At 39.6% G+C, this 26,811-nt stretch overlaps 1 protein-coding gene across 1 annotated transcript in view; it reads left to right on the plus strand.

The window, feature by feature from the left end:
- Positions 1-328: 328 nt before the first annotated feature.
- GPC1 (glypican 1) overlaps positions 329-26,811 on the plus strand; it is a 77,068-nt gene continuing 50,585 nt past the window's right edge. Inside the window, exon 1 of the mRNA XM_063442347.1 lies at positions 329-1,624. Within this exon, the coding sequence (XP_063298417.1) occupies positions 1,456-1,624 (169 nt within the window). The 5' untranslated portion in view covers positions 329-1,455. The remainder of the gene's footprint in view (positions 1,625-26,811) is intronic.

Raw genomic sequence — 26,811 nt, forward strand, 5'->3', positions numbered from 1 at the left:
ATTATGTGTGTAAGCAAACATATAAAACATATTTTCTAAGAGAGAAATAAGAATATATCTTTAAATACAATGATTGGCTGTGTTCATTTGCATGTTGAGCTGAGAATTCTGGGAGAATTGTTTCAGAATTGCTGTGCTCAAAGTGGACTTTTCCCAAGGTTCTTCTTGAAATATGCAGATGATGCACAACAGTAATTTCTGAATTTTAGATGAATATACACAGAGACACTCCACACACACCCCTCCAGTCCCCACCTCCTGCCAGCCCTAAATGCCCAATCAGCATTTTAAGCATATTACAATGGAGAGGAGGCAGTGTCACAGGCTGTGGTTGGTTGGGCTGTCTTAGTGTGTTATGTGCAGCCCTTAGTGGAAGCTTCAGTGCACAGAAGGAGCAGGGGAACAACTGTATAAATCTGCTCCAGGAAAGCACCACCCTGCATAGAACAAGCAGCATCACCCTCCATGTGACCAGCAGCTCCTTGCACAAGACAAGCTGAAGGAGACTTTGCCAGAACAGCTGCACAGATCATAGCCTGGGCTTAACAGAGCCAGAGCCATTTATTATTGCAGGGCTGGAGAGAGAGGAAAGCATTCAGTGAGCTGAGAGACCCTTGGATCATACTATAGCCAGCATCTTCTGCAGCAGGGGGGTATCTTACAACGTGATGGGGGGAGGACTGGACAGGGATTCCATGAACAGGAACTGAGCAGGCTGCAAGAAATAGACATTGTAACATTGTTACTGCTGGACACAAGCAGACATCATTCTAAGGATTTCTATTTATATTGTAGCCAAAAGGTCATTGGAGCTACTGACGCCAGGGTCCTACAGCAAAGGATCTTGGAGAGAGAAATCTGCTTTTGTGTGGATTGACAGACCCCATACAGGTTTTATCAGAAATCCCTGACTGGAGGACACCCCCCTTCACTCCCAGCCATCAGCATCAGAATTTGTGAAGAATATTGCTTTCCCTGTTCACTGTACAGTGACAGAGCCCTCACTGCCTCCTTTGCAGTCACATAGCCAGTAAGAGAGTGCAGTGTTGCAGCTCTTGTGTGCAGTGCCACTGCTTGTGTGACCCCTGCAAATTACAAGGGAGAGTGACACGTTCTCAGCATAGATGACAGCAGTCTGGTAACTGAATCTTTGTTCTCTTTGTATTCCAATCTACATGTCCTGTCTCAGCCCCTCTTCGCTAACTGTATATTGGGGCTTCCCTGTGCCCCTACTGCCACATGAATGCACCTTTTCATGCTCCCCCCAGCAGAGCTGCTAGCTGGTCCCTCTGCTGCCCACTCTGAGGTGCCACCAGGGATACAGGACAAGCTCTGAAGGGCTACTGGGCATTTGCCTACTGAACCGTGCATGCTCCTTCCTTTAACGTTTTACCTTATTGCTGACTCAGCAGCCTTCACTTACCGGCTTCTGCTTCCACCAAACCTACCGAGAACATGAAGACCTTGTGGTGCTGGACCTTGTGCTGGTATTTTGGAATTGCCTTGCTACTGCCCTGGGCAGCTGGTGACACCGGAAATAAAGCCAAGAGCTGTGCAGAGGTGAAGCAGGTTTATAGTGCCAAGGGATACAGTTTGAGTGGGGTGCCCCAGTCTGAAATTTCAGGTGAGCTCTCCTGACAGTGAGTGGTCTTATGTCAGTTCTCAGGATGACCCCAGACCAAATCGCAGGTGTTATGTCTTGTAAAGATCTCGTGGGAACCTCAGTTAATTCCCAGGTGTGCACATGGGACCTATGTACCTAGAGAATAAAGATCCCCTTTGATCGCTGTTAGAGAGGTGTTTCAGTCGGGGAATGCCCGTGGCTAGAATAGCCAGACATTGTATCCAGACCTGTCAGTGATCACAGTACATTGGTACCCAGCAATGTCAGATAATAATTGTAACTATCAAGCTCTCTCAGCTCTCTGAAGTGAACATCAAATGAGACAAAGTATATAACATGTGGTCAGGTTAAAATAAGGAAGGTTTATTTATAAACAGCAATTCCAGGGCTAAGTTCTAAAAGTGAACAAGCAGCATTCCACCGGTTTCCATGGTGACTGCTCCACTTTTAGAACTGCACCCAAAGGGCTCTTTTAGAAATATAAACCCCATTGTGCACAAATGTGCAGTGAGAGATGGCATGCCTTTCTTTCAGTTTCATATTAGACATTTAAAGCAAGATCATAGAAACTGCAGTTTTGCTTCAATAAATATATGCATAACTTGTGGGTCATTAGGCAGCACATTTATTTGGTATCCTTAATTCTTGTTGGAATGAATTCATGTGAATATAAATAGGAGTTGAGCTATGCATCTGAAGGAGGGCAAGTTGCTAAACAGCAAATTATGGAGAGTTGAAAAATGACTACTGAAAAAGGCCATAATAGCTTAATTAGGGGGGAAATCTCCAGTTTAGTTTAATTGATTTTTTTTTTTTGTAACTTAGTTTTGTATTTGCTTAAATGTTGCAAGTTGGTTACCAAATCACCATCATTATTTTTAGTAAACAGACTCATTGTATTAAAAATTAGAATAAAGAATAATTTTGTTACAGCAATATGCCTTGATTGGTAAAGAAACATTAAAACATAATGTAATGCAAAGTTATGCACTTCGGCGTAAAGAATACACAAGCAACGTATACCCTTAATGGAAGCGAATTAGGGATAACAACACACGAAAAGGACTTGGGAATTGTTATAGACAACAAACTATGCAACAATGTGCAATGTCAATCAGCAGTGGCCAAGGCCAGTAAGGTATTGTCATGCATGAAAAAGGGCATTCATTCTCGGGACGAGAATATAATTTTGCCTCTCTATAAATCACTGGTAAGACCACATATTGAATATGCTGTGCAATTTTGGGCACCTGTTCTAAAGAAGGATATCATGGCACTAGAAAAAGTGCAGAGGCGGGCTACAAAATTAATAAAAGGAATGGAACATATCAGCTATGAAGAAAGGTTAACAAATTTAAACCTATTTAGTTTAGAAAAACGTCGCCTGAGAGGGGATATGATAACATTATACAAATATATTCGGGGCCAATACAAACCATTGTGTGGAAATCTATTCACAAACCGGACTTTACATAGGACACGAGGCCATGCGTTTAGACTGGAAGAAAGAAGATTTCGTCTAAGGCAAAGGAAAGGTTTTTTTACTGTAAGAACAATCAGGATGTGGAATTCTCTGCCTGAAGAAGTGGTTTTATCAGAGTCCATACAGATGTTCAAACAGCTACTAGATGCATACTTGCAAAAACAGAATATTCAAGGATATAATCTTTCAATGTAGGGTAATAACTGCTTGATTCAAGGATAAATCTGACTGCCATTCTGGGGTCAAGAAGGAATTTTTTGTCCTAGCTTGTTGCAAAATTGTGCTTCAAACTGGGTTTTTTTCTTTTTTTTTTTTTTCTTTTCTTTTGGATCAACAGCAAAAAACAGGTGTGAGGAAGGCTGAACTTGATGGACGCAAGTCTCTTTTCAGCTATCTAACTATGTAACTATGTAATTCGTCGATAGTAATGTTAGTGTTGGAGATAGGCTCCTCTTTGTATTTTCGATTGATGTCATCTGCAGTTGTGACAATGACTCATTATACATGAAGTTGCTGCATCAATAATTTGTACAGAAATAATTTGAAATTAGGACTGTGGCTTATTTTTGACACTATAAAAAAAATGCATATTGATATCAAAATCGGATGTTTTTTGTGAAACTTCTTTGTAGTGAGTCGTTTTGAGAGGGGCAACTAAAGTATAGGCCAAAACAGTCAAACTGATTAAACCCCCCTGATGGCATAGTGTCCCTCCTCCACTTCTCTCAGCCTATCACAGCTGTCCATGTTGGACAAAATTGATATTGATAATAAGGAAGTGTAAATTCTGTATTATCAAGTCAGCTAAAGAAGGGTCTATCTCTGGGTGCCTGGAAACGTCTAGGATAGGCCCCTTTAACCGCTACAACCACCACTATTTTAGTGGCAAAGAGCATTCTCACATTAGAGGAACACTCCAAAAACCATAACTACTACAATACTCTGTAACTCTGTTTTAGAACAATTTGATTTCTTACCTGGGCGACTGCTGGGTGCAGCTTCCTGCCTTCTGTCAGTAGCCAGGAAAGACAGAAACTTTGGCTTAGAAACTTCAGTTATCTTTCCTGAACCAAGGCCTAATGCATGGTCTGAGGCTGTCAGAAGACCACTCTCAGCTCGTTGTTATGTCATGCACAACTAAAAATAAAGAATTAAAAAAAAAAAAAAAAAAAAGAAGACCACTCTCAGCCAATGAGCTAAGCCAGGCACTGCTGGGCCTAGCACAGATAGAGAGCTTCTGGCTCTCCTGGAGGTTGTTGTGGATGCAGGAAACCACACTTGGTGGATCCTTTGTAATAAGTCAAACCCTTCTAAAGTGTTTTTACTACTAACATTGTGGGGACAAAGGCATTCCTGGCACCATAGTCAAAGCAGTACAATGTAGTGCTCCTTTAATACATTAAGTGTTTTCTATAACAGAATGCTTGTGGAGATAGAGGTCAGATATACAAGACTCGGATTTGGACTTTGATGCTGCAGATTGTGGACAAAACCTAGCCACCTGCAGAGGCTTTTGGGGGTCATTGAGATATTGTTTGTAGATCTAGTTCTGTTGTCTATAAATTTGCTGGCATATGTATAGTTGGTGTTGCTTAGTTTTCTCGTTCTGATTTTATTTGAAGATTAGTGATAGAAGGAACTGAAATGTACCTTGTGAGATGTATATGTATGTGGTGAAAGTGGGGTAAGAGACATTCTAAAATTAAACTTTTACAGGGCTTCTGAGTGTATCTGTAATGTGAAGTCATCGTATTACATCATCACTGCAGATCTAACACTGCTGAATAATAAGAATCTATACATTTGTTTCATTAATATTATTTTGCACTATAATTACTTATTCATTTTAAAAAGAAGACTTGCCAAGGGTGCAGCCTGAAAGGTTTAGAATGCAATTCTAGCCAGCAGAACAGGATTAACCATTATGATATCCTAGGCAGCTGCCTAAAGCCAGGGGTTTTACAAAGTCTAAAAAACAATAAGACTCCAGCGCTCCATGAAAAAAATGTGCGATGTGGGTTTACTCAGCCATCAAACAAAGTAGGCAACGTTTCAACGCAGAGTGTCTTATTCAAGCCATAATCAAGTGCGTCATACAAAGCTATTTCTAAGTGAACAGTTTAATGAACAGACCAATCACACACAAGTGCCACCAACAATTATACTGAAAAGAACATGTTGTGATTAGAAAAGTTAAGAATCTCATTACTGTTTCTAAGGAGTGTCTAAAAACACAAAATAGTATAAACCGCTGTCTTTAAAGGCACATCATCCTAATATATGTCATTTATAATACATCCCAGACCTAAAAAGGAGGTTACGTCTTATGAATAAGAAAATAATTAATAACTATATGTGCTATGTATAACAAAGGAGAATACATCTAGTCATCTTATTTTTAAATAATTATATAAAAGCCGAGTGAGAGAGTAATTTGAGTCCACAATATAATTTGTACAAAAATAAAATTGTCCAAAGATATAGTATCTTTTTTTTTTTAAATTCTTTATTTTATTAAGGCATGTATAAAGGGTACAAAATGAAGAAAAGGGAAATGCAGGGGTGTTCCATATTAATGGGATGGTAGAGAGGCAGTATTTAATTACATTTCCAGATAGTAAGTGCCTCATTTTTCTTTTGTATGACATTCAATATGAACAGGAACGTTATTTAAACAGTATAAATCAACATAAAGCATGATGTCAGAAATTAGCGTATTAAACTGTTGAGTGATATTTTAGTGGTGGATCGTCGACGTTAATACCTAACAAGAAGTGACCCTATTAGGCTAGCGATTTTAAGCAGAGGTATATTATAACGTCTTGTTATGTGGTGTATGTGTAATGGGCTTCCGTGGCAGTCGAGGTATGATGAGTGGGTTCCTGGTGGTGTCTTGTCAGGGGTCGGCTGCCTTCGTGGGACGTGTCGTCTGGCCACCCATGAGGGGTTGAAGGGTGGGTAAGTCAGTGGTGCAGCGTGTTTGTAGGCGTGTGCCTCTTAGGTAAGTGGTTGGTGGAGGGCGGTGGCAGAGGCCCCTGTCGTTCTTGTGTTCCCCTAACCTATGGGGAGACGGGGGGGGGGGAGGGGAGATTGTGGTTGGAATTAACGGGTTCGTCTGTTTGTGTGTCAGTGTTGGTGGAATATCTGGCGGTGTGTGCCATGAAACATAAAACACAAAGTTAAAACATGAAATTAAACCAAAACTAGGTACATTAGAAAAGAGAGAAGAACATGGAATATTCAGTTGCTACAGTCCGCTTTGCAGGGTGCCACTATATTGTGGCTCGGTGGTATGTAATTATTTCTTTCTTTGTCGCCAACATTGAGGAGGTGCACTAAAGTAGTGCCATTCAAGCTGTGATTAAGTCACTGAGTCTTGATCCTGAGATGGGTTGCGGTTCCGAGCTGGGACAAAGGGTGTCACATTGGGTATGTCCCATTGGTGGTGTGTTGCCGGTCTCGGTGGAGTTCTAGCGCCTCTCGTCAGGTCCAGGGCTGTGAAGAAGGTGGGGGCATCCGTTGGAGAAGACGCTGTGTGCACCTTTCTGTCTTTGATGACCATAAGGGTTCGGGACGCCGACCAGCGGTAGGCCACGCCAGCCTCTCGCAACTTAGTTGTAATAGGTTGCATGGTTTTTCTCCAGTGAAGTGTTGCCCTGGTGACATCCTGATAAAATGTCAGCTGGTGTGATTCGAAGTCCATGGGGGCCCGTTCTTGGAACGCTTTCATGAGCTTTTGTTTGTCTGTAACGGTTTGACATTTGAGAATAATATCCCTGGGCTGGCTCGTTGAAGCACGTTGTGGTCTATTGACCCTATAAGCTCCGTCCAGCGGGATTTGTTTAGCTTGTTTGGCGGGTAGGGATGTAGCCATCAGCCGCCTAAGGAAGTGCGGCAGTTCCTCCGCGGACACCGCATCGGAGACTCCGCGGATTTTTATATGTTTGCGCCTGCTCCTGTCATCCAGGGTGTCCACTCTGTGCGTCAGAGAGGAGTGCAGAGTTCTCATTTGTTGCACAGTGTCCCCTAGGGCTGCCAGGCTCTGCTTGAGATCGATCACGTCTTCCTCCGTGACTTGTACACGGTCAGTGACCGCTTGTACTTCAGTTTTTACTAGGGCGATGTCTGTGTCAAATAGTAGCTTGATTCTATCGTAAAGGTCTGCAATGTCCTTTTTAGTGGCGTGTGCTGGGCTTGGGGACTCTATTACAGCGGCTGTTGCTGTGTCTGGGTTCTTGCTGCCTTTCCCCTTCCCCTCTTCAGGCTCCTGAGGCTCTATGGTGTCTGGGACGGCTGGGGGTGGTGAGAGTTCTGCCGTTTTGGGCCTGGAGCATTTGAGGAGCGTCCCTATATCTCTCGCCTCTGGGATGGGTGCCCCTGTCTGTTTTTGCGTTTTTCGGCCCATGATTGGAGTGTCAGGGTCGTTTTGGAAGGGGTGTATGTACTCACTCCAGTCTGCGAGGAGCTCGGCGTGGTAAGTTGCGGCCTTCAGGCTTTCAGACCGGAGTTTCTGCCGGGTCTTGCGGGGTGGAGCCGAGGCGGATCCGAACCGGAATGGCATGGGTCGATGCAGCAGGGGTTCCCCTTCCCGCTGTAGGCGTTTGTAGTCGGCGGCTTGAAGTTATTTTCGCCGTTTTCGGCGTTTTTAGGCAGTTCGTAGCGGAGCTGTCTGTAATGGCGTCTAGGCTGTAGCGGTGCCAGGCCACGCCCCCAAAGATATAGTATCTTAATAAGTGTTAATAAAGTATTATTATGTTACAAACAATCTAACAAAATATAAAACACGTCTAATTAGGAAAGACCTCACATATTGTAATTATCTGTTAAGCTTAAATAGGAATTTCCTATACATCGCACATATTTCAACAACAGTGTGACTAAGTCTAAACGACTACTTGATAGAAAAAAAAAGAGTTAGAATTGGAGCAAAAGACAAGCAAGAACATGTTCTTAAACATTATTTTATTTTTATATATCAATCGTTATAAATTGTTTGTCACCTCTATTCTTTATTCCTATTTATCTCATTTATACCTAACTTTCTTTAGATTTTTATTATTTTTGGTTTTTATTTTATTTTTTATATTTTATTGTACTTTTTTATTTAAATTTTTTTATCTTTATTTTAATTCTACTACATTTCAGTTTATATGCAAGATACCATTGGTGCTAATAAAGTATGATAGTTTTTCCATTATTTTTACAATTAACATATATTACCACGTGTGACGGACCGCCTGACACCCCCGACTGGGTACCTCCGTCAATCGTTGCTTCCTAGTAATCCTTGAGTACCATAAGCATCCCACCGGACACCATAACCACCATAAACCCCACAAACCGCCGCAGCTTGGTTGGAGTCTCGCTGTCCTCCACCCACCCTGTACCCAAGACCAGGATCCAGCTTCCAGTAGATCTCTCCTAGTCCAGAGAGCGAAGCAGGCTGCTCTTACAAGAGCAATCGTTGTGATCCAAGAGAGTATAGTGATTATAGCAATCCCCAGAGTGAATATAGCTCTCCAATCCTCCAAACATGAGCTTAGACTTCATGAAGGGTTAAACGAATCTCATTTTAATGGTAGCCACAACTGGCCTTTTATGACAGTCCCCATGCAAGGGTCACTCCCCCCTAGTCCTGAGTAAGCCACAGTAGAAATAAATACACAATCACATTGGCTCTCAGGTCCAGTACACTCCTATACAAAATAGGTCAATCCCTCCCCTATGCCTGGGAGATAATTGAGTCAAGCACTATACTAAACTCAATTATCTCCAAACACACATTTTTACAAATCCCCCAAAATACCTTAAAACACAAACACAAACCCCACACAAAAGTTACATTTTCTGATAGCCCTGATCTGGGTGACCAACATATCCCAAAATAACCCAGATCAGTTCAGGAGTTCAGGAATTTCCTGGAAGTCTTATTTCTGACCGACCGGCCACACACACGCACGGTCCCATGGCCAAAACCGTTCGAGAGAATCAGGGCTTGCGGTCGGCCTGGTTCGGTAGTTTGGAAAAAGAACAAACTACCAAACATAGTCAGTATTCATACCCTGGAGTTTGTTCCCCTCATCCAGACGAATGATTTCACCGAACAGTGTCCTTCTAAATTGTATAGAACCGAACGCAGGTGATGATGGAAGCCCAGCAGTGTTCGGGAGTTTCTGTGTCCGATTTTAGTTCCATGAGACTCATGCCCAAACACCGCTGCCTGCGTTCATGCAAACAAGATGGCCACCACCTCGTGGTTGTCCATTGGAATTGGGGCCACCCAGAACAATTAGAACACTGCGGTGAGAACCGTTCCAAGGTGTTAACAAACTACCAGGGGGTCCCTGGTTCATGCTGTCGTTCGGTAGTCAAACGGGACAATGTTAGAAAGAAGGGAATGCAACCGAACAGAGTAGCAAAAAGGCACCAACAAGGTATTTTATGAGCCTTTTTGCATAGCCCATAGTCCTGAGGCAGGAGGCTGGCAAGCATGCCCCTCCAAGAACATGTGACGAGGTTCAATTCGTCACACCACGTATATGACTTAAATTGTATAATTAATTGTATATTAATATTACATTTAAAACATTTATAGCAGAATTTCCATTTTTTGTTTACTCCTTAAAAAGACAATACCTATTGTACTCCAAAAATGAGAAGCTCAACAGATATTTACATATAATGTACTATAATCACAGGTTAATTAACAGCTACATACAATGACACAAATAAAAATCTTTACAGAAACATATATGATGGAGGTATTTTACGAAATCATCTCTTGTAAAGTTTCTGTAATGAGAGAAACATTTAGAATGGCAATACATATATCTTCTACAATTATATGACAATAAAGTCATAAAAGGTATACATCAATCTATTTGTGTAATACAATATATACAAATATATCTCAACATTTGTGGAACTGTACCATTTTACTCAACAATTAAATCTTTAAATTAATAAAAAATAATAATAATAATATATATATATATATATATATATATATATGTATATACAAAGATATATCATAAACGTTCTTTGGTAATAGGTAATTTATTTTGTAATGGGAATGTTGTGAGGACTATGTTAGTAGAGAAATGTATTGGATCTTTTTATTAGATACATCAAGTACTGGTACAGATACATAGATGACATATTTGCTGTGTGGGAGGGCCCATTCAAACGCCTACAGGCATTTCTATCTTACTTAAACACCATATCAAGGAGTATTACATTTACAATGACATACTAGTAAAATTGCCTTTTTTGGATACTTTGGTCTATAATATAAACCAAATGAATGATAGGACTGTTGACTGATTCATATGTTCTCTATTGAGATTTTATAGTCTCTACTAAGGAGTCAGCTTCTTAGAACCAGATATATAGTTTCAGATGAAGATGATAGCAACGCAAGATGTTGTGATATGGTTAATGGATCTAAGCAAAGAGGTTTTCCTTGAATTTACTACATAGGGAGATTGATAAGATTAAAGAGATCCCAAGAAAATAATTCTTGACTCCAAGAGTTAAAGTAACACTCAACGCACCAAAGCAACTTCATCTAAATGTTGTTGTTATGGTGCCAGGAGGTGTCTGGAGGCACTCTTACCTCGAGGGGTTAAACCGCTTTTGAATGGTTTAACCCATTAGTTGCCTCCAGTGCTGGTCTCAGCTACCCCTGGCAGCATCCGGCTTCAGAATTTTCACTTACAGGAAGTGCAGAGTGCCGCCGGTTACGGGTGCCGTTAATTGGCTGACAGCATCAGCTGACTGCTCTCATTCAATCAGTGGTGCCCCTGCCCAGTTAAACTTCCTGTAAGGCAGATGGGGGGTAGCTGAGAACATTGCTGGAGGCATCTTTGGGGTTAAACAATTCCAGAACTGTTTAACCCCTCCACAGGGACTCCTGGCACCATCACAACTTAATTTAGACTAAGTTGTTTTGGGGGCCTGGAGTGTCTCTTTAAAAGTAGTGATAAATCAAAGAGAGTTGTCTTTGTATGTACATTTGGCACACATATTAATCAGGTTACTAGGATTTTAAAGAAAATATTGTCATATTATTTGGGACTCACATCCTCAAATTGAGGGTTTTGGAGAATTGTCCTTAATGACATATAAAAAATGGCAAGTCATTGAGAGGCAGACTGGTGATACCAGAGCTCTCCTTGCAGAAATAAGAGAGACTAACATTTTTAGGAACCCCAAAATATGGTAAATTTCCTTGTCATAATTGTAGTGTCTGTAGTGTTTTAATTACGTTCATAGATCCTCAAACTAATAAAAAAATATCAGATAAGACATTATTCCAACTCCATGTATTTTGTCTACACATTTAAATGTTCATGTGGATTAACATACGTGGGGGGAACAACTGAAAGAGAGAGAGATTTGTGTAACACAAATCCACTATTAGGATAGGAAAACCGATCTACCTATTCCTCAACATTTTAATGAGGCAAGACATAATATAACCCAGCTAAAAGTCTAAATTTTTGATTGTGTTCCTAAACATAAAGGAGGCGTTAATTGAGAAAACCTACTCAGACGTAAAGATATTTTTTGCATAAGGGAATTAGACACTTTATAGCCTAAAGGCCTGAACAGAAAATGGGATGTATATCTTTTGTTTGATATCTTAAAGGGACACTATAATCACCGGAACAAATACAGTTCACAGAGAAAAAGCAGTGTTTACATTATTTCCTAGGGACACCTCTAGTGACCACTTCTCAGATGGCAACTAGAGGGGCTTCACTGGGCACTGCTGCACAGTGTGTACTGGCGTTCAGGGTCTAAACGCTGAACTTTCCCCATAAAGATGCATTGATTCAACGCATCTCTATGAGGAGATGCTGATTGCCCAACCTTGACGATCTCAGCCAATGGGAAAAAAAAGCATTGGGTTGGCTGAGATCATCCATTCTGATGATGTCAGCCAAGGAGGCCGATAGGACTGGTCAGCACGGCAGTCTGGAACCAAGGTAAGTTTTCTTACCTTTTAAGTGGTGTAAGGGGAGGCATGCCACCTAAATGGTGGTTTAACACTGTAGGGTCAGGGATACATGTTTGTATCTCCTTTTGTTTGACAACGTTCCTTTAAGAGAAAATAGCTATATAGAACATTTGATAATTAAAAACGTACCCATTACAAATAAATGTTATGAGAAATCTTTGTATATATGTTATTACACAAATAGAATGGTGTACACCTTTTATGACTTTATCTTTATAGAAATTGTAGAAGAGATATTTATTGCCATTCTAACTGTTTCTCTCATTACAGAAACTTTAATAGAGTTGATTGAGAGCGGTTTCTTGAAAGACCCCTGTCATATTGGTTTCTTTGAAGATTTTTCTTTGTGTCATTGTATTTATCTGAAATTGACTTCATATTAATTTTTTGTTAATGACACTGTGATTATAGTACATTCTATGTAGATATATTTTGAGCTTCTCATTTTTGGAGTACAATAGGTATAGACATTTTAAGGAGTATTTAATGAATGGAAATTATGCTATAAACCTAAAATGTAATATTATTCACATAGATTCTATTATAAATATAATTATGATCTAAGTAAGTATAAGTAATATAAATGTCAATATATGTAATTTATACTTTATTAGCAGAAATGGCAACTCACATATACACTGAAATGTAGTAGAATAAAAATAAAGATAAAAAAATAAATAATCAAAAATACAATAAAATTGAAAAAATTGAAAATAATAATAAAAATATCTAAAGAAAGTTAGATTTAAAAAGGGTTAATTGGAATAAAGAACAGAGATGATAAACAAGTTATACAGATTGCTAAATTAATATATATATATTTAAAACAAATTAATGCTAGTTTTTGGTATTTTGCTCCAATTCCTTTTTTTTTTCTTTTTTTTTTTTCAATCAAGTAGTTCTTTAGACTTGTTCACAGTGTCATTGAAATATTTGAGATATATAGTAAATTAATTTATTTTGAAGCTAATAGGTTATTGCAATATGTGGGGTTATTTCTAATTAGGCACAATGTGTATTATATTTTATATTGTTTATAACATAATACTTTAACACTTATTAAGATACTGTGATACATACCAAGATATTTGCACAGTTTTGCTTTTGTACAAATTAGATTGAGGACTCAAATTACTCTCTCACTGCTTTTATACAATTATTTAAGATTATATCATTTGGATATATATATTTTTGTTATATATAGCACATATAGTTATTTATTTCCTTGTCATTAAGAATTAGCCCTTTTTTGGGGTTTGGATTTATATCCTATTCACTGTATCATATGTCACATATATTAGTACAACGTTCTTAAGAAATAACAGTTTATATATTTTTTGTTTTTTTAGACACTCCTTAGAAGCAGTAATGACATTGTTAACTTTCTAATCACTCTCGTGTGATTAGTTTGTTCATTAAACAGTTCACTTATAAATAGCTTTGTATGATGCACTTTGACTATGGTTTGAAAAAGACACACACTGTGCCGAAACATTGCCTACTTTGATGTAGCACCTTATTTTGCATCTCCTGGAGCAGGGATTTGGTCCTTGGCATGGGGGACAAAATTTGGACTTCAAATAGTGACCCCCCTCTATATATTCATGACTAGAGCCAAGGGTTTAGACAAGAGCCAGAACAATGAGTTTGCTTGGCCCCATCACTATGTAAAGAATAAAGGGGGGGCAAACTGATAACTTGCCTTAAAATAACTCTGAACGCTTCTCTGCTCTACAGTTGCTTTCAGAACCAGTGATGTTCCTGCTTACAATATGTAACAGCAGATGTAACGTACAGAGTGTTGTCAAGTGGGATTATGTAGAGTATGCACATAAACCGAATAACAATCTAGAGTGGACTGGATAAAAAGCTAAGAAAATTATAAACTGTTTCTTAATTGGAAGACTCCAACTGCTTTTGCAGAATATTTGTCATATTTATTATATTATTATCGAAGAATAACAAAACTAATTTTACAAATGAGGAGGAATGGATCACCATGCAGATACCATGTGTGTAATTAAGGTTTCTTTGAAAAAGTTGCTTTAGATCATTGGTTCCTAACTCAGTCTTCAAGACCCATGAGCACTCCAGGTTTTGTGAGTATCTCTATTGGAGCAAAATTGTGAAATTCCTAAATTGCTGTTATTAGTTTACTTTGAGTTCTGGATTGAGAACCACAGGTCTAGACAGTATTGCCCTCTGACCTCCTGTCCTGTCTTCAAGTTATAGTAAAAACCATGTGGGCTCATCACTTCACATGGGCAAACCCCTTTGCCTGTTTTGAAAATATGTACGACCTTAATAGCCAGGCTGCTTGATCCCCTTATTAGCAAGAGGATTGACTTGGTTGAAATGACAACTACTTTAATTAAGAGGGCTGTCCTGCTCCTGGTGAGAAATTTGACTACTAAGGCTACTGAGGAGGAAGAAGTTGGCCATTCAGGCCATCTCTTTTCCATTCTGGCATATGGCCATAACAGTGTACTACATTGTGGTCTTCATTTTAAAATGATATATAGAGCAGCGAACATGATGACCTGGGGAAATTGCCCCATGGCTAGTCTGGCTGAGAGTGGATTGTGTTGTAAACACTGTATATTTCTTTAGAAATCTCAATAGGTGAGGAGTAAGCACTCTGTAAAGATATGAATCTTTTATGGATTTGTTTTTGCACCATTTACAGTTATGAGAATCTTTTTATTGCTACAAACTATTTTGCATATAGACTCGGTGGTGTTTGCAGCATGATATGAATAACGGTCTGAAAAAGCATCAAGAATAATGTAGACGATGGAATCTTTCATACTGCCATGAAAACATTGCAGGGATTATTTAGATTTTGTGCAGGACACAGTTTGACCGACTTGTATATATTCACATAAATATATGCTTTGCTTGCTTTTTTTTTTACAGCGAATGGCTTTTGTCAATTTCCTGCTCTCCATAAGCTAAATGAATTTGTAACACGTACTTTTTCAATCCATTTCTAAACATAGACTAGTATACCTGTCCCATACTCACCCTATTCACCTTATACTCTAAAGCTCTCCTAAGGAAAGCACTTTACTGCCACAAATGTTTGACTTCACATAAATGTGAGCAAACCAGTCCCTACTGTGTATGCAAATACCATGGGATCAGCTGACAAGAGATAAACCTGGCATTGTGGGCTGCAGTAGCTAATCTGCTTCAAGGCTTGGTGTAATTGTACATTCACAGTTGTCCTTCTGCACACCACTCTTTTAAAGAATTGTTATCTTGGGATTTTTTGGGGCTTTCTGTCAGCTTGAATGAATATAGTCCTTCTCCTCTTACCTCATCTGGTCGAACAACAACTCAACTTCTTGACCACATCTGGATGCCTAATACGTTGAGTTACAGCCACGGTTCCCCTTTTAACTTAGTATATACAATATTTAGGATACATGTTGCACCATAGGTATTGCATATAGTGTACTTAGATACAATGGAAGTCTTTGTATACAAATAAGTATTGTATCACTAATGGGAAGTCTTCGTATAAGTATGCTTATTTGTTTAACCTTACAAACCTCCTGGTATAGTTGCCCTTATAGTTTAGCTTTTATCTTGAATTATATTGGTTTGGGATAATGGAATGTTCGCAATCACGTCCTCTAGATTTGGTTCTTTGTTATGCAAATGCTACCAATAGAATTAGTAGTAAATTATTACTCTAAACGATCCTCCCAGTCCTGTTCCAAATGGTCTACCTACATCCTTCCAGTCACTCTCCACCTACTCTCCTGAGTCACATTCCAAATTCCATTCTGAGTTCAGCCCTCTAAACCATTTCATGTTCCATTCTAAATTCTTCTCAATCTCTCTCCCACCTCCTTTACCTTGCCTTTTCTATCCCATTGCCAGCTCTTGTCTCTAACATTCCCAATTACACTCCCAGCTAAAGTCTCTCACTTTGCCAATTACACTCCTAGCCCTTTTCTCTAATTGTCCTAATCCCATTCAAGCTCCTGCCCCTCACCGGCCCAATCCCACTCCGAGCTCCTGTCTCTCATCTCCCTAATCCCACTCCCAGCTCCTGTCTCTCACCTCCCCAATCCCACTCCCAGCTCCTGTCTCTCATCTCCCCAATCCCACTCCCAGCTCCTGTCTCTCATCTCCCCAATCCCACTCCCAGCTCCTGTCTCTCATCTCCCCAATCCCACTCCCAGCTCCTGTCTCTCATCTCCCCAATCCCACTCCCAGCTCCTGTCTCTCACCTACCCAATCCCACTCCGAGCTCCTGTCTCTCATCTCCCCAATCCCACTCCCAGCTCCTGTGTCTCATCTCCCCAATCCCACTCCCAGCTTCTGTCTCTCCCCAATGTTGGGGAAATATAATTCTCTTCCCTGGGTTTATTCACTAGGCACATAGCGGCAGTTCATTGGAAAACCGAACTGCAATTTGCGTCTAGTTTGGACAATACAAATCGGGATTAACCATACCATATTACTCCCATACCAAGCATATTAATACCATAGCAAGCATTAAAGTAACATGACAGTGTTAGAAATACAAACACAAAGTGATTTCCCTTCACTTTACAACAGTTAAAAATATTAGCTCCTGAACCGGGCTAGTGATTCTGATCCTATCCTGCTTCCCTGACCCATGTTATCCAAATGTGCTCTCCACAATAAATTCTACCAGTTCCCTAAGCTGTGTATTTGGAGTCAGTCTTGCATGGTTTCGATGTTGCGTCCCTGGGGGGAGGACTCCTTGCACAGGCTAAAAGTCAAACTGTCAACTGTATTGCACAGTGGGAGAGAAGATATGGCAGCAGGCTTTAAGCCACGCCCACATAAAGACCACTGGCCCGCCAGACTTTTGCCTGGTATACCTTATGGCCAGTCCGGGCCTATTGTTGGCCGATGCATATTCAAAGTTGCAAAAAATTGGTAATGCCGAAGTATAAACTTCGGATATAGCATATTAGTGCAGATTGGAGGCAGCACGGCTGCCAGAGAGAGTCATATAAGTGTCAAACGAATTGTGAACAGTTTGATGGTTTACCATGTGCTAGGAGACTCCTTGCACCATAACCACTACAGAGAATTGTTGTGCTCCTTAATGCTAAAATTACCTGGGTGAGTACAGATGTAGAAGGCCAGTGGCCATAGATGAGGTGTACAGGTACACAGATTGGTATAGCACAGTGAGTTGGCTCATAAACTCAGTCAGACCTAGGGCAGCAGAAAAGCCAAAAAGCTTGCTGCTTAGACAAATAACCTGGTTAGAATGGGACAGTGGGATAACCCATTAATCAGATGCTCTGCACCTGGTTTATAGCTTTTCTTGTGGAAGGTCACTGTGTTTAACTTAAATTCATGTCTGGCTAGACAGGGCTCTGACTAAAGTGACCTCACGTACACTACATAAGCAATTTCCCAACACCTGAGGCGCAGTCACCTTATTTAGCCATGTACCATTCAGGCAAAGATATACATACAGCAGAGATGAACTGTGGAGTTCCCAAAGCTCAATATATATTTTAAATGATTTATTTTAGTATTGTTGGGTGCTTGTTAATATGTTAAAATATAAACTTTGAGTCAAATCTATCTTAGATTCAAATATTCTTGTTTCTGTTAGCAGAAAACGGTGTAATAATTTCCTTCTGGCTGTTTATTCCCAGATTTATAATAAATAATTAAATGAAAGGAAAACAGGGATACCCCAGTGGTGTGGCCCATTTATTGTGTGTTTTAAAGCTAATATTCAGATCATCAAGTCCCACCGGTATTGTGTTTTAAATTAACTTCTTAATTCACTGTACTTAAAAGAAAAGGGGAAAATGTGCATCAATGGCAGGATGATGGTGGATTTCTGTAGAGCAATATGTTTGGTTGATAGTCACTTCCAGTCAGTCACAACTTGTACTTTTATAAGAGGCGAGAGTTACAGAACTTTTTCAAGATTCCATGAACACCCAAATCTTAGCAAGTTTATGAGCTCTATGCAGCTTTCTATAGTTTCGCCTACTGGAAACATATGGTCTGCCTCCCTTGGTTATTATGCTGACAATATATGTAAAATACTGCCAATATGACAGAAGGTGTGATGTTCAGAAGTTTTTTTTAGTATTATTATATTTTACCTTCCAGTACGGATTTACACATCATGGGAATATTTTTATTGCCGTCCTCTTGGTTGTCTTGGATACCCTTACTTAGATGCGTTTCTCTAGCCGATAGATGTGTGTCACATTTGACTTGTCAGTTTGCATTCATATAGTATAATTTTCAACTTGTCTTAGGTAGGGATCTTTCTTCTTTTCCAAATCTTTGATGCTATAAATACACTGTTTCATGTTGAGAAGAGACAAGCAGGGCATGTATCTATTGTCAGCGTCTCCGATTTGGATGTATAACATTTCTATCCATCCCTTCCTTCCATCGTATGCTGCATGTATTGTGTTACAATACAACCATAACAATCTTACTCTGTACTTATTGTAACATACACTGCATTCATATATCACAAACTATATTGGGCTTTTGTCTGCACACTGAAAAATGCAAACATTCCCCACAATGATATTGCCTTTATAACTTGTGCTTGATTTTTAAAGGGACACTCCAGACCCCTAAAGCATTTTAGCTTTCTTTAAATGCTTGTGTGTGTAGGGTGTGTTGTCTTTTTTTAATATAAAAAATGTACAGATTGAGTCAAGCCTGCACACTACTGGTCACGCAGGGGAACATCATACTTACAATTCAAGACCTACAGGAAGCTGAGAAGCAACTGCAAAACCTGTGTGTCCCTCCAACTTCATTTGGCTCATCCTCACAGGCTCCAGGGCTCACAGGAGCGCATGGTTGGGACCCAGCATCCACCCCAGAATTTGTGCCTCGACAGACCACTTTGGATGCGTTTGCCTTGGCCACAACCTGACCGCCTGTCAGACTAAGCTGAATACTTAGTTAATCCATGGGTTCACAGTTGTATTTTACCCGGTTCCTTCCTGTTAACTTAAGATGTCACCTAAAACACTATGAGCCCCACAGGCTTACCTACATAGGCCCGAATGTATTTTACTTTTCTATTACTCCCCTTCCCCCCCCCCTCCCTTAGCGCCTCAGGGTAACTCAGGCGCGCATAAGGGTAGACTCACATATCACGGGGAGATTACTCACCAGCAAGGGAGTCCTACCATAGTCTCCACAACAGCATCCAAATTTATCACTTAGTTGAGCTTATTATATCTTTTTTTGTTTTTATTTACAATTAGTTCCTCCTATGTTACTGCATGGGACCGGTTTTACAAAGCTAGTGTATCTCAAGTGAAATACAGTAAAGCATTGGATCACATACCACACGCCATCTCTTCACTTTAGTATGACAGACACTACATATAAAACCCACAATCCGACACATATGCCTTATGACTTGAATGTACTGTACCTAGCCAGGTTTCTTTGTTTGTTACACCTCGTGAATATGTCCATCCTCTGTCATTGTACAAAAATAAAGAATTAAAAAAAATAAAATGTGCAGATTTCAGTAGAAATTGGCACTTTTATAAATTACATTTGTTACACAACCTGGCTGTCAATCAGACATCTGGTTTGTTACTTCCTGGTTGGTTTAGCTCAGTAGCTAAACTCACAAGGCAGCAATTGCCCAGAGCACCTGCCTCGCAAATACTTCTCATTGAGCTGCATTGGGAAGTCTGTGGTTGGACAGCCACAGAAAGACTTGGCTGGGAAAGAAGGGAGGGGTTGGCAAAGGCAGCAGGCAAGAGAATTGCACGTTTTGCAAGCTGCTTATAGATATACCCTCAATGAAAAAATATGTATAAGTTAATGCATTTATGTTTTTATTTAGGGTATATCTACTTAACAGGCTTTTATTTTTCTTTTATTTGGACAATGGAGTGTCCCTTTAACTACCAAATATTTTATGTAAAACTTGTTGAGGTCTCTTGGTATTTATGGTAGATGACTAATAAAATACAGAACAGTATCATTATGGTAATAACCCATACATGAGGTTTGTTTTCTGATTCCCTACTATTAGTATCTTAATTGAAATTTGCTCAGTTTGAGGCATTGTGAGGAAGTCTTACTTAGCTGTTTAACTGATCTCTTCAGTTTTGTCTCAATTTACAATATTCTCAATTTATGCTATGTTTTCAAATTGTACAGTGATTCCAAGTATAGAAACATAGAAACATAGAATGTGACTGCTGATAAGAACCATTCGGCCCATCTAGTCTGCCCAAGTATGCGAGCACTTTATAAAGTAACATAAAATAAGATAAAAATTACCTATACCTAACAGTCTAATCCAGAGGCACAGAGGGGAGTTTGAAAAATAGTTCAGTGATGGAAATTGAAAAACATAGTCCAATGCTTGGTTGGAGTTGTGGGCGTTGATTAGTGAAGATCTTGCTCTGGGCATAGTGCAGGGATGAAAGAAGATAAGGCATCTGTCATGTTGGATGTCATCAGAGGTATAAGATTTCACCTCAAGGCAACGAGGGGATGTAACTCCAAAAGTGAAAAATGGATGATGTATGGCAGATTAACGTAGAGATCTGAAGATAGTTTGAGAAGAAGTTGTTTTAGCCGAGTTGTGAATTTTTTTTTTTTTTACTGAGGTTTTCAGAAGAGTTTGCCCAACCTCTCGGGAGTTCGGGGGGATTTGGTCAGAGGTATTTTTTTTTACCTTTGCCTGTGGCAACAATTGTCACTGGGCAGGATTAATTATGCTTACTACTACAACTTTGAACAGGATGTATCCTGTATCAGATACACTTTAAATTGCTATAGAATCCCTTTGGGGTGGTTCCCAGGGGCCTTTGTTAATACTAGTCTATTGTCACCCTCTTTTTTAAGAGTGTCAGTTGAGTCCATCAAGTTTAATCTTTCACACAACCCTGTTGATGTTGTTGATCTAAATACATCGTAACAACCTACTTTTAAACAAGTCCAAACTGTTTTTTTAGGGCACAATCTCTCTAGCCAATGAAACAATTCCTCCCTTACTGTACTGTGGTCAACGTACCCTTGAGCATTCAGAATATTGTGATTAAACTATTACCAAAATGGAAAAAAAAAATAACTGCTTCTTGAAGCACATCTAGGGTGTGTCTGCATAGTTTTATATTAGCGCAATATTCCTCTGTAATTGTAATTAGTTGACCATCCCTCTTTTGTTTGTCCGTAGCAGGTCCATGGTTCTTGATCAAACACAAGTGAGTCTGTTTCATGAATTACAGCTTTAAAAACAGGTGGTGTTTGTTTCAGAGTGTATTTGATAATCTGCATATTTGACAAAATTCTTTTGGTTTGATTTTATCAGTCCTGCCTTTCATGGTATGCTTATACATGTGTCGACTTTCTGTCCTGTTGCCTGCCTATACGGAAATAATAAAGCACAGATTTTTTGATTTTTTTTTTTTTCGTTTTGTTTATGTGATGTGTGAATCTTCTATTTTGCTTTGGGGCAAAATAGTACAATTATATTGGCTCTACAAAGAAAGCTCGAATACTCCAGTTTCAAATATTTTACCAAGAACAAAGTGAGCATATGGTATGCACTATGTTAAATAAGATACTTCTGTAAACTGGCAACTCCTAAGGTTTGAGAAAATGCCAAATCCTTAGTGTCTGGCCACCAAACCCCTTAAGCACTGCAGCTTTCTGTTTCTGACCCACCCTTTTAATTGAATGCAGTAACATAGAGTTATTTGAGAATTTTTCATAAGCTGCAGAGCTTCTACCAGTCAAAAATAGGTTACTAAACAGCTATCACATTTAAGGTGGCACTCGGAGATTGCCATATTCCAATGGTGGCTAACTATGGCTGTCTAAACGTCTCTGAACTACACAACCCATACTGTGCTGACTATGAGTATCAGGGGAATTTAGGTCAGAAAATCTGGGGTGCCAAGTTTAGCCTGTGTCTTAATAGTGACTCAATGGCTTATCCTTTTCTTCCCACTAAGCAATCTTATCTCCTGGCAGTCGTTTCTCTTGGTAACTTGTTTCTTGCTTTAAACAAGTCAAAGCTTGCTTTGCAGATGTGGCACGAATCAGCCAGGTTACTGGTTAGACATAATTTAGGGACCGAGGACCACAATGTAAATGTAAGGATGTCAATGTCAGAGCTCCAGCAGAGCTCCTGTATCCTCTCTGCATGTGTATAGGAGTAGATTCTGCCAAGACAAAATTCTGCCAAGATTTTATTGACGAGGGCAAGAGGCTAGATGACCTCTTGGCACTCATTTCCTATTCTCGGACACTAATGTGCCAAAGATTGTCTATCCTTTTAGGCCAGATTTTCTACTTTCTTATATTTATATTTATTTTATTCTGTCTACATTCCTAAAAACATGTTGCAATGATAATATCAAAATTAAAGTTCTAGAGAAGGGCCACCCGAAAAGGTAGATCCCCAGATGTTGTAGAACTACAACTCCCATGATGCTTTGCATGCATTTAGAATGACAAAGCATCATGGAAGCTGTAGTTTTAAAAACATCTGGGGATCTATCTTTTGGGCTCCCTTGTTGTTGAGAATCCTATATATTGCATTAGGAAATGAATTTGTTAATCAGGGCAAAACATCTCCTTCTAGTTTCTCTGTGCTGTCCATACCATAAAGTCATGATATGTGCCCAGAAAAAATATGATTGATCTGGTAACCCTATTATTGACACTAAATGGCTAGAAAATATGTATCACACATGATCCTAATGTACCCCAATCGGTGCAGAACTATGAAGTGTTAAAACTTAAAATCATTAAATAGCTACAAATATAAATAAACAAAAGCCTATGTGTCTATAGTAGCAGGTGCAATTTCTAACAATTGCAATTCAAATTATTGATATAACACCAACATATTGCATAGTGCTGTACAATAGGTAAACAAGCAAACAATTCTAACAAAACATTTTTTCAATAGGGAAACAGTAGGTGACAAGAGCCCTGCCCAAATGATAACTTGTTCTTTGTAAGATTCATATCTAGCCAATAGATTAAAATGTATGCTCTGGAATCATGTAGAGGTAGAAAATGGATCATAGAAGTCGCACTTCTGCGCTATGTTGCGTTATATTCTACGTGCATGACCTGACATAATAAATCATTTTTTCTTCCTAATGAACACAATACATTTTGGTACACACAGTATTGCAAAACAATCGTATTTGCAATATTATGCATATTATGGTTTGGTTTTTTGCTTTGGCCCCAATTACTCTCCCGAAAACCAGAAACGAAATGTTATCCTTCATTTTCTGGTATTGATTTTTGTCACTGAATTCAAGCTGGGGATTCTGTAGAGCTGAACTGTGCATTGTCTCGCCTCAGGGACTCACTATTCCTGAGGAAACGCAGCATTTGAGTTGCTAAGACCCTTATTGGATATTCAAAGATGGCTGCTGTGCCTGTCTAAGCGTGAACTGTGCTGCCCTTATCCCACCCAAGGTGAAATGTGTCCATTTTGATTTCTCTAGTGACAAAGGAAACCTCTGAAACTAAAACAGCAATTATCTTAGCAGAAAGCACAGTTTTGTCTCTGGTTTAAATATATATCTATTAATATCCCAGATTCTGATATCTATGGAGGGCACTACTGAAAAATAACCTTGTGCATTATTGTACTGGCTACAACAAAATGGATCCCTGGAGTATTCATTAACATAAAACCAGAATGACTCAACTGGAATGTTAGGGATGGTCCCTGAACTCACACCTGTACTAATGTGGCTCATAGGGATAATGCATACCATTGTCTGGTAATGCAGTTGCTATTTTAATTTATTTTTATAAATTCACAAGCAATTTTTTCCTGAGAATGTTGAGAATTGTATTCCAGGTGAATGAGATGACCAAATGTGGCCTTTAATGTTTGCTTTTTTTTTTTTAGAGAGAAAAAAAAATCTGTTTTTACCAGGCCAGCTATAGCACTTTGGTTGTTTTTTATTTTTTTGTAGAAAAATTGATTTACATGACTATAGGAATTTAGAGACTGATGCTTCACTATTCACTCATTAATGGGCTGGCAATGAAGCCAGTTTGTCAGCATTTTGGGAAGCTGCGTTCTTCTGTGAGTAGCACAATTCTGCTTACCGTATATACTCGAGTATAAGCCGACCCGAATATAAGCCGAGGCCCCTAATTTTACCCCCCAAAAAATGGGAAAACGTATTGACTCGAGTATAAGACTAGGGTGGGAAATGCAGCAGCTACTGGTAAATTGTTAAATGTATGAATGCAGTGTGTGTATGAGTGCAGTGTGTGTGTATGAGTGCAGTGTGTGTGTATGAGTGCAGTGTGTGTCTGAGTGCAGTGTGTGTGTGTATGAGTGCAGTGTGTGTGTGTGTATGATTGCAGTGTGTGTGTGTATGATTGCAGTGTGTGTGTATGAGTGCAGTGTGTTTGTATGAGTGCAGTGTGTGTGATGCAGTGTAAGTGTGTGTGATGCAGTGTGTGTTTGTGTATGTGTTGCAGAGGGGTGGGCATTTTTATTATTTTTTAAAAAAAATATTATTTTAATTTTTTTTTGTTATATTATTATTCTTTTTTTATTATTATTATTTTAATTTTATTATTATTATTTTTTTTCGTCCCCCCTCCCTGCTTGATACATGGCAGGGAAGGGGGCTCTCACTCCCTGGTGGTCCAGTGGATGGGCACTGTGTAGGAGGGGGGCTGGCAGAGCTCTTACTTACCTCTCCTGCAGCTCCTGTCAGCTCCCTCCTCCTCCGCGCCGGTCCGGTCAGCTCCCCTGTCAGCTCACACTGTAAGTCTCGCGAGAGCCGCACTATGACCCCGCGACTCTCGCGAGACTTACACTGGGAGCTGACAGAGGTGCTGAACGGACCGGCGCGGAGGAGGAGGGAGCTGACAGGAGAGGTAAGTTGCCATAATACAGACAGTGACTCGAGTATAAGCCGAGTTGGGGTTTTTCAGCACAAAAAATGTGCTGAAAAACTCGGCTTATACTCGAGTATATACAGTATATTGAATGGCCAATCAGATAGAAGGTCAGTGTCAATGGAGGGGGCAGATATTTATACTGGGATAACACCCATTAAAATGGAATGATTAATGCCATAAGGAGGTAACTCATTTATAAATCATATAGTAATACAATGTAGAATTGCTATTTACAACAAATGATATAGTAATTGTATAAGGATAGTGTAAAGGAACACTACAAATCTAAAATCTTACTTTTATTCCAGTCTGCTGCTTCTGTCCCTGATCTGCCTGCTTGGCTGACATCCTCGGAAGTGGTGATCTTAGCCAATCACAATGCTTACCCATAGGAAATCCCATTGGATTGGCTGAGACTGTCAAGGAGGAAGATCAGGGGCAGAGGAAGCACAAGCCAAACACAGCCCTGGTCAATCAGTATCTTGAATCAATGCATCTCTATGAGGAAATTTCAGTGTCTCCATGCAGAGGGTGGAGACACTGAATGGCAGTCACACTCTGCAGCACTGCCCAAGGAAACACCTCTGGTAGCCATCTGAGGAGTGGCCAGTGAAGGTATCCCTAGGCTGTAATGTAAACACTGCATTTTCTCTGAAAGGACAGTGTTTTCTACAAAAATAAGCCTGAAGGGAATAAATATACTCACCAGAACAAATACAATAAGGTGTAGTTGTTCTGGTAACTATAGTGTCCCTTTAATATTATATTTAGTTAATTAAGGAATATGTATTTGTGAAGTGTGAAAAATAAAATTAAACCTTAAAATTCATATCTCTTTATGCTGCACGTGGGTGGCTCCATCTTAGCTCCCTGCCAATCATTGTTATAAGCTATGTCCTTTGCACCTGACCATCAGAATAGAGAAAGCATACAGAGAAGCGGAGACATGAAAACAAATGTTTCCATTTTCCTCTTCATTTGCATTGTTTGCTGTGGCTTTGTCGTGTGTTAACTGGATTATGATGTAATTTGCTAAATCTTTAATAGAAATTTAAAAGGAAAATGAGCTTCTTGTAAAAGAAAAGTGTTAACACATTTTTAAGACATTTCTCAATATTTTATTCAATGGTATAAATTGCAGAGAAGTGACAGTTTTCCTTTACCTATGCGTCTCCCCCAACCGCTGGGGTAGAATGCCAGTTATCAACTGGGGCAGAGTAGCAGGTGGTAATACATTGGGCCACACAGAGGAGGAGGCAGTGGAAGGGGGATAACTACATTGGAAGGGCAATTCCAATTAGGAAAAAGAAAAGTTTTCTTTTATTGCTTAATAAAACAGGTGTGGTCATGACTTTAGGAACTGTTTGGCACCAGCCACAATTTTATCTTTGGATCCTTTTAGCAGCGACCTTCGCAATGCAGCATTGGTCAGTTGCCATTAACTGAATTTGATCCAGTGACCAAACTATTTGTAGTGTCACTTTGAAACACCTGGGCATTTATTCTCCTCTCTGAGTACTTAGAGTACTCGCTAGTCTTGAATCGCAAGCTGCACATCCGAAACCTGCCTGCGGGCTACAGAGCTGGCTTCCTTTCACTCCTATTTCAAACCATTTTATGACAATTATTCTGTATTTTGAGAACGTCTGGGAGGCTTTTTTTTTTCTTGAAGAATGAAGCGATGAAAGAGTCGCAGAATGGCTTTTGAAGTCTTGTAGTGTGAGCTAATGGTGTCTGCATGGCAGGGAGCTGCAGACTGCTGGGTGA

Source organism: Pelobates fuscus, chromosome 2, assembly GCF_036172605.1.
Source record: "Pelobates fuscus isolate aPelFus1 chromosome 2, aPelFus1.pri, whole genome shotgun sequence".
In the NCBI taxonomy this organism is placed as follows: Eukaryota; Metazoa; Chordata; class Amphibia; order Anura; family Pelobatidae; genus Pelobates; species Pelobates fuscus.